Raw genomic sequence first — 9,070 nt, 5'->3', positions numbered from 1 at the left:
AAGAAATTGACCTCTAACCTTCTGTCACGTGATCGGTTTGGCGCCAAACTTTTTCTCTCCTTCTCAGTGGCAGTGGCAGTTTCTTCGTCGCAATCGCTTCATCCACTTCGTTACTCCAGGAACTACTGATCTCGGTAGAACCTCCAAATGTTACCCTACCAATTCTCGTTCCAGATCACAGTTCCTATTCCAGATGACAACGCAATTACGACCAGCGAAGCCAGAGCATAGAGACGACTGAGTGTATTCTTTGTTCTCTCAAACCAACTGCGCAGTACGCATGCGTACATCGGATCAAACCATTATCCTAAAGGGGGTGTTTCTACATGGCAACACCAGCACGGCACCTACTACCTGCCCAACACAGGTCACCTACATGGAAAAACAACACAGCATAAGTTCTAGGCATGTCTATATTCTTCTTCTACATGTTAATCTACAGGAGTGCTTTATGCAATACAATATGCATAAATCATGTTTAACTAGTGCCACAGTCCTCATAAAACCATTGAAAGGCTATATCGCTTTAATTTCAATTTCATTAAAAGTTCAATGACACTAGTGCATACAGATAAAAGAACCTTGTTACACATATAGACCTATTGCCAGTACGCACAGCAAGATATTCAAAAAGCCCATTGCCTTACTTCCTCCAGCTTTTAAACAGCACTCTGTAATGTAATCCTGTAATGTACATGCCATTATATACTTTGATTTTAATCTAGTACAATGTACTTTTAATGAGGTTGGTATTTTAACCTTTAGTGTTGTATTGTAAAAACGTAATGGTTATATTGTCAAGTGTGTTCAAGTGTTTCAAATAAACCCGCATTATTATATACATAACAAAATGCCCTTCCCCCTAACTTGTGGCAGTGCATTACCTTCTCAGAGGCAAACACCTCTTCGTCCATCACTACTCCGGTGATGTTGGATCCGGGCACGTCTTCAGCACCAACAAACATCTCCACACCTGGCATCTGTAGGGCCGCACTCGGGTCAAATGAGCTGGGGGGGGGGGATGGTAGGATTGTTAGCTGCAAAAACTGCAACTAACATCGCTAACATCGAGTGTTTTTTAACACCTTTCTTGTTCTGTATTTAACCAATAGTCAAAAGAACTAGAGGGGCTAAGAACAACAACTTTGGAATTTTATAGTAAAACGTTAAACTTTGTGTGGCGGCGGTTAGTTAATAGTAGGATTTGTCAGGTGCAAATTATTATTGGCCGCAAAAAGACTAGATATACAAATCATGTTCAATTTGATCACAAAGGGTATAGTTAAACAAAGTTCTGTGAAAACAGTCTAGAACAAACCCAGATAATCTAATTAAGTTATGATAACAAAATTTACTTCAAAGACAAGAACTGATGAAAATAATTTTGCAATATTTTTGAGTCACAATTAGCCCGATAATTTACTGTTACAAGTAACATCGATGTTACACAGTACATCATCAACTTACAGAATTTTGGCATGAACCTTTTTGCTGAGCACCAGTCCAACATAGAGCTCACCTAGCAAGAACACAGTCATTATATTAAACAACAGGCAAGTATAGTAAAACGTTGAACTTTATTCCAACACACAATTTTAGGGATCAAATTTTCAGCGACCACTGTCGCCTTCATCAGGATAATTAATGACCAATCACTTCACAACGTGATCTCGCGAGAGTTACGGTTTACAAACAGGCAAGTACATGACTGTATATTCCAATGCCATTAACATAAGAAGGTAAGCAAGTTGCCGTGAAGCTTTATGATGGGCACTACACACACGGGGCTATTTTTCTTCAGGTTAGCAAACACCAGTCTGCACAGTAATACATACACCATCTCTAAATGCTCTCAACAGCCAAAAACACTGCAAAGCTCAGTAAAGTTACAGCATGTAAACTGGGCATAACAAGCACGTCAGCAGAACGTTCTGCACCTACGCAAGACCCATAATGTATTGCCCATAGCACTTTGGCACAACTTCTCATATAATCGCCTATATAAGTTAAACATCCCGTCTGTAGTTTCCATGTTATGTGGGAAACGATATCCTCTGCAACAGACAAAATTCTGATGCAATGTCGACCAAACATCTAACAAAAACCACGAAAAATCAGGGTTTTGCGTAGGCACAGTACGTTCTGCAAATGTGCTAGCATAAAGTTTTAACTTTAAACACTACCAGCTCTCACTCCTCACCCTGTAAGGGCGGCATGTCGTCCGTGTACACGGCCTCTCCTGTTGCATGCTTCAGCGCTGACAGGTGCATGATGGGACGCCCTACAGTATCCTCCTGGGCCTGACCTTCAGGAACTTCCTGCACAGTTGGTCAAGGTCGTTTAAGGAAATTTTCAGGAGAAAGCAGCGTGATTTTACAATCTCTTCTTACATCCTCTTTCTCTTCAGATTCTCAGCATTTCACATTGTAACCAAAATCAATTTCAAATTTATTCTCAGCAAAAATTTTAGTCTCTTAGAAGTTTGATCTCCTCTACTTTTATTTTTCATACACTAGTCTTGTATCAAAACAGTGTGTCCTGAAAGATTAAGGAAGCGGTCCATATCCAGTTGGAACGTGCCGGGATGAATCGCAACGAAGGTTGGGAGCTGCCCAAGTCCTACCTACCCCTACTCCGCAAGGAGGCGGGGGAGGTCAGAAGATCCACACAAGTCTCGACCTAGTGACTAGGTCACTCCTTGAGAAAGGTGTACAGTCGACACCGAAAATTTGGAGGTACGTGTTTTTACCTTTAAATACAGTCACTGATTGAAGAATTTCTACTAACAGTGTGTCCTTTGTCATCTATGTTCTCCCAGTAAACAGTGAAGACAGTTTACATGGAGAGGACTGTTATTAGTTAATACTGAATGTCTATTGTATCCAGAACCATGCCTACCTACTTCTTAATAATGCCTGAATGGATTAATTAGGGTTAGGATCAGGCATGGTTCTGGATACACGTGGACCATCCCCCAGGTCTGTGTCTGAACATGGTCCTGGATAAAGCACATGTTACCTGGTACATCTAGGTACTCAGTGTTAAAGTAAAGACTGTATAGCTAAATGCCGTATGTCCAGCACATGTTACCTGGTACATCTGTGTACTCAGTGTTAAAGTAAAGACTGTATAGCTAAATGCCGTATGTCCAGTCCATGTTACCTGGTACATCTGTGATCCGTGTGCCAGCTCTCTGTGGTACAGGCTGCAGGCACTCCTGTAGGGCGGGGGGACATCCTGGAGAGGGGAAAACACAGACATGTGGTAAGAAGTAACACTTGCTCATCATCATCTTTTGGCCCTGGGATTGATGCGAAGATTGTGTTCAGTAACAAGGACAGGACCTTGCCTGTGTGTGGATAGTGTTCAGCACCAAGGACAGGTGTGTTTGCCTGTGTGTGGATGGTGTTCAGCACCAAGGACAGGTATGTGTACCTATGTGAGAATGGTGTTCAGCACCAAGGACAGGTATGTGTACCTCTGTGTGGATGGTGTTCAGCACCAAGGACAGGTATGTGTACCTCTGTGTGGATGGTGTTCAGCACCAAGGACAGGTGTGTTTGCCTGTGTGTGGATGGTGTTCAGCACCAAGGACAGGTATGTGTACCTATGTGAGAATGGTGTTCAGCACCAAGGACAGGTATGTGTACCTATGTGCGGATGGTGTTCAGCACCAAGGACAGGTATGTGTACCTGTGTGTGGATGGTGTTCAGCACCAAGGACAAGACCTTGCCTGTGTGGATGGCCTTGATTTTATGTTTGGTCAATGTTGCATCAGAAGCTTGCCTGTTGTATACAGTATCTTTTCCGACACATTTGAAAAATACAGACGGGATGTCATCCTTAAATATGTGAATATGACCTTAAACAGAGACGTTTTGCCAAAGTGACTATATTTAATGCAAAGCTGTTCTACATAATGCCATTATAATCTGTTGAACATAGTGCGTCACACAGCACATTCAGCCAACAGGCTTTACAGAACTGTCCCACCTTGATGTTTAGCCTCTGCTGAACAGACAGGAAGAACTTGAAGAAGAAGCTGGTGGTGAGGGTTCGGCGGAACTCGGCCATTCCTCCGGGGACAGACGGGGGCAGCGGCATGTCGTCCTCCAGACTCGAGCAGGCCTCGGGGAGAAGATCGTTGTCCCACTTCCTAACAATGTAGACAACAATCCCCACTTAGATTGTTCTCCCACTTCCTAACAATGTAGACAACAATCCCCACTTAGATTGCTGTCCCACTTCCTAACAATGTAGACAACAATCCCCACTTAGATCGTTGTCCCACTTCCTAACAATGTAGACAACAATCCCCACTTAGATTGTTGTCCCACTTCCTAACAATGTAGACACAACAATCCCCACTTAGATTGTTGTCCCACTTCCTAACAATGTAGACAACAATCCCCACTTAGATTGCTGTCCCACCTCCTAGAGACAACAATTATTAGACAACAATTCCCACCTCCTAAGAACGTGGACAGAAATTCCTGCTTAGATCGTTGTCCCACTTCCTAACAACACTGGCAAAAGTGCCTACTTAGATCGTTGTCTCACTTCATCAATATTATACACACAGTCTAGGAGGTAACTAGCCCATGGTAGCCACTTGGGAATGCCTAATTTCACTTTTCTATTTTATATTCTACCAGTCCTCCTGCAATTCTTGCACTTTTCTACACTCTCGTGTCACTCAGACAATACACAGGAGCAACTTGTGTTTCACTCACAGTCCTGTGAGCCTGTTGGCTGTGTTGCAAGCCATGACGGTGGTGGGAGCCATTCCTCCAAAGGACAGCGCGATGTCACGGATAACGTTTGTCCCCTCCTCAAACCGGACGCGGAACGCGGCGTTCACGATGGCGATGTCATCGTCCCTCCTCCGGGCCTGCTTGTACGCCAGGAAGTACTCATTCTGGAGACGATAGATGAAGATATATACATATATATACATTGTATATTACAAACACACACACACGCACGCACACACAGACACACACACACAGACACACACACACAGATGAAGATATATACATATATATATTACTGACACAAACACACACACACACACACTCACACACAAACAGACACACACACACACACACACACACTCACACACACACAGACACACACACACACAGACACACACACACACAGACACACACACAGACACACACACTCACACGCATACAGACACACACAGACACACAGACACACACACACACAGAAACACACACACAGACACACACACACACAGACACACACACACAATGGAATGATGAATATACTTTCCTGACAATACAGACAGAAGTTCCTGCTTGTACGCCAGGAGTACACATTCTGGAGACGATAGATGAAGAAATGGTGCCAGTGAAGACCACAGATGGATAAATAAGGCAATCCATCAATGAAGACAAACATCACATTACTTGTCCATGGTACTGAAATCTAGGTGCATACATGTAATTAGACCAGTCCTTATCATTAACCATATATGAAATGTCTTCAAACATACCTGTGCTTTACACTAGATGCCACACACACACACAGACACACACAAAAACACACACACACAAAAACACACACACACAAAAACACACACGCACACATACAAACACACACACACACACACACACGTATGGATCAATGTAACTTCCTTGTAATGACACTACTTGATTCGTACCTGAAAAAGGCATCATCATTACACTTCTGTGTGCTGCAAAAAAGAAAGACTAAGTGTGGAAAAAACAGTAGCTGCTCTTTAAGAAGAAGTAACCCACCTGCTTGATGAAAGGAACATCCAGAGACACCATGACCTCCTGAGGAGCAAGAGCGGTCCTCCTGTAGCCGGGGAAGAAGTCGTGGTCCATCCTGACCACACTTTAAGGTAAACATAAAAACAGTAGCTGCTCTTTAAGAGAAGAAGTAACCCACCTCCTTGGTGAAAGGAACGTCCAAAGACACCATGACCTCCTGAGGAGTAAGAGCGGTCCTCCTGTAGCCGGGGAAGAAGTCGTGGTCCATCCTGACCACTCGGCTGCCTCCCTGGTGGGACGCCACCGTCACTGTGCAGCCGGCTGACAGGAAGATGGGGTTCAGGTCAGAGATAGGGCTGGCCGTCACAATGTTCCCTCCGATGCACTGTTGGCAGGAAATTTTTCATATCATTCTACTGTCATTCTTTGGCTCTCAAGTTTTTTTTAATGTTCACCCTGCTGCCTTACATCTAAAACATATTTTTACTTCCTAGCAGTAGTATTCAGGAAGATGGGGTTCAGGTCAGAGATGGGGCTGGCCGTCACAATGTTCCCTCCGATGCACTGTGGGCAGGAAACAAAACTTTCAAGTCATTGTACTTTTATTCTTTGACTCTCATGCTTTGTATGTAACATTTACTGACATGGTAGAGCATTCATTAAATGGTAGAGCAGTGAAAAACACAAAAACAGCATGTCATTTTTTTTTGCCTGATCAACACAAGATGTTAGTGTCCAGTGTCTAAGCTAAGATGAACCGCACCCCAACATTCCTGATCTGGTATCCAGCAAACCACCTCAGCATCTCCACTATGGCAGCAAACAGTCTGGTCTGATGTTCTGTCAACATAACAAATACAAAGGGTAGGACGTTATAGAAATCCGGAAACATTTCAACCATTAATTTATATAAAATTAAAGATGTTTCTCACACATGATGTCAGTCACTCCAGTTTATTTTACCATATTATATAATTTTTTAAAAAGCGCGTAGAAGAAGATATAAATTCTACGCACAAGTATACCAAGAATCTTACCTGGAAGATCAGCTATGGCCTCTGTCAGAGTGTCATTGAGGTAGGTAAGTGTGCATCCGGCTCCAAATGTGATGCCGTGTTCGGTGTACCTGTGGAAGTTGATCTCAGGCAGGTGTGCAGGTGCGATGATCAGGGGGTATTCACAGTTCTTAAACTTCACCTCAACACCTACACAAACACAGTTTTATTGCGTCATTCACTTATTCAGTCACTCACTCACTCACTCACTCACTCATTTTCCACTTTAGCATCAGATTCTGTTCCCTGTCTTCTGAGGATTAGATGTGCTTGCACACCTTTGCTGAGGCTTGATGGCAGTCTGCCATTTGCCTCTATCCTGTGGGTTGATGTTTTATGTAGGTTAAGGTGATGGAAGTCCTCCCTTAAGTTGTCAATCCATCATCAGCATTCACAAGAACAATCTAAATTGTTGCTGCCTAGTACACTAGTTTACTTTTGTTATTATGATTAAAAAAAAGGTGCACTTTGATCTTCTTGGCATATCAAAACTTTGATGTACAGTATCTGAACTCAAACTAACTTTTATCTTCAGGATAAGTCACGATTAAGAGTTTTTACCCTGTTTGAAACCTCAACACAGGACATTTTAAATGTTTCGTTTTTAAAGCTAATACCGATGGTTTTATTGTAGTGGATTTTATGATATGTGTAAATATTTTAGCAACTTTTTCAATCTGATGCATCTGATGAGACTTACATGTGTAACAACGGGCACAATTCAGCCTACATGCAAGTAGTGCTGCAATGTCGATTGAATAATAAACCATTTGATTGATTGATTGATTGATCTTGAAACTAGTCATAAGAATCTCTTTTGATACACACCAACTTCTGAGTTCCCGACCACCAGCTTGGCCTGTGGAAACTTTGTCTTCAGTTCCAGAACCTCCTTGAAAGTCGCAGGTTTGATCCAAGTGACTCGCTCTCCAACAAACTTCAGAGTTGTTTGATCACCACCCGCAGATTTCTGTATAAAAGATATGATAGAATTGGTCTATATAACAGACAGAAAGACATAACAGAGTTTTTCCTTACTTGCACACAATGGTACAATACCCTGGATCTAAACAGACACATGCAGCCTTTTGAAAAACCTATAAAGAGTTAAAAACAGTCATGTGATAAACAATGCTGCCATTTACCATCAGCTCTGGTGGGAAGATTGGCTCCTGGGTGGGGTCAAGGGGCCTGAACTCTGACACCCGGAACAACTCAGTGGAGACCTGGGGAATAGGTCAAGATTAGGTCACGTGAAAAAAATCACTACAGTTTGAGAAAAGCAGGAGAGTAGCAGTAGCTTGCAGCATGACTTACATTCCCAGCATTTCCACTGGCCACATGCCCATTGGCTGCCTCTCCATTCTCTGCGTGCCCATTGGCTGCCTGCCCATTCTCTGCGTGCCCATTGGCTGCCTGCCCATTTTGAATGTTACGGCAGCAGCCGTTCCCAGCCATGCCTCCACAGCAGCCCTGGAACTCCTAGAAATTGTGCAAAAGTACAGCGCATCAATTCTGATTGAAATACCTCTTTCTACTGCCTTTTACCATTCAAGGTAGCTGTCCCTGGAAACTCTTGCACAAAAAAGGCAAAAAATCCATGGTTACCGTACTGAACTCTGAAAACTGAATCTGTGCCTGGTGCTGACAGCCATCAACAAAGCTCAATATAATGTTAACATTCCAGGATAAACATCCCTGACACTGGCTCTATGTGTTAACTGAGTCTAAAAATTGAGGCAGTCATAAATTAAGGCAAACATATTATACTGTTACCTGTCCATGGTGCTGAAAGCTATGTAACGTTACATATGTGCAATTAGACCTATTTCAATGTACAATGCATGAACAAGAAACACCTTCTACTGCCTTTCATCTAAGATGAAGGATAAAAAATATCCCTGTCACTGAACATAGGAAAACTGAGACTGTCCCTGGTGCCATCAACAAAGCCAAACACACCTGTCCATGGTGCTGAATGTTATGTGTACATACATATAATTAGCTGTCCCTGGCATTGAATATCATCTACACACATTCAAACACACACACACACACACACATACACAATGACACACACACACACACACACACACACACACACACACACACACACACACGCGCAGAGCTGTCCCTGGTACTGAATGTTACTCACACAAGTTTTAACAACATAGCAGGCAAGATGTATCTGTACCTTGGTGAAAGTCTTGTATCCCTCCAAGATTGGTCTGTAGCCAGTACACCTGCACAGGTTA

The 9,070-nt window shown here is 42.9% G+C and overlaps 1 protein-coding gene across 1 annotated transcript in view; it reads right to left on the bottom strand.

The window, feature by feature from the left end:
• The window catches only part of LOC109484006 (xanthine dehydrogenase/oxidase-like), a 31,314-nt gene that overhangs the window by 16,538 nt on the left and 5,706 nt on the right, over positions 1–9,070 (bottom strand). The window contains exons 7-19 of the mRNA XM_019787162.1: positions 8,133–8,297; positions 7,961–8,041; positions 7,644–7,785; positions 6,798–6,965; positions 6,524–6,600; positions 5,939–6,145; positions 4,735–4,919; positions 3,995–4,157; positions 3,163–3,237; positions 2,201–2,318; positions 1,468–1,519; positions 885–1,008; positions 355–372 (exon numbers count right to left, since the gene is read on the bottom strand). Of these exons, the coding sequence (XP_019642721.1) occupies positions 355–372; positions 885–1,008; positions 1,468–1,519; positions 2,201–2,318; positions 3,163–3,237; positions 3,995–4,157; positions 4,735–4,919; positions 5,939–6,145; positions 6,524–6,600; positions 6,798–6,965; positions 7,644–7,785; positions 7,961–8,041; positions 8,133–8,297 (1,575 nt within the window). The remainder of the gene's footprint in view (positions 1–354; positions 373–884; positions 1,009–1,467; positions 1,520–2,200; positions 2,319–3,162; positions 3,238–3,994; positions 4,158–4,734; positions 4,920–5,938; positions 6,146–6,523; positions 6,601–6,797; positions 6,966–7,643; positions 7,786–7,960; positions 8,042–8,132; positions 8,298–9,070) is intronic.

The sequence above is a fragment of the Branchiostoma belcheri genome, unplaced genomic scaffold (genome assembly GCF_001625305.1).
Source record: "Branchiostoma belcheri isolate BF01 breed outbred unplaced genomic scaffold, Haploidv18h27 scaffold68, whole genome shotgun sequence".
In the NCBI taxonomy this organism is placed as follows: Eukaryota; Metazoa; Chordata; class Leptocardii; order Amphioxiformes; family Branchiostomatidae; genus Branchiostoma; species Branchiostoma belcheri.
This window is presented reverse-complemented; position numbering and strand designations above follow the sequence as displayed.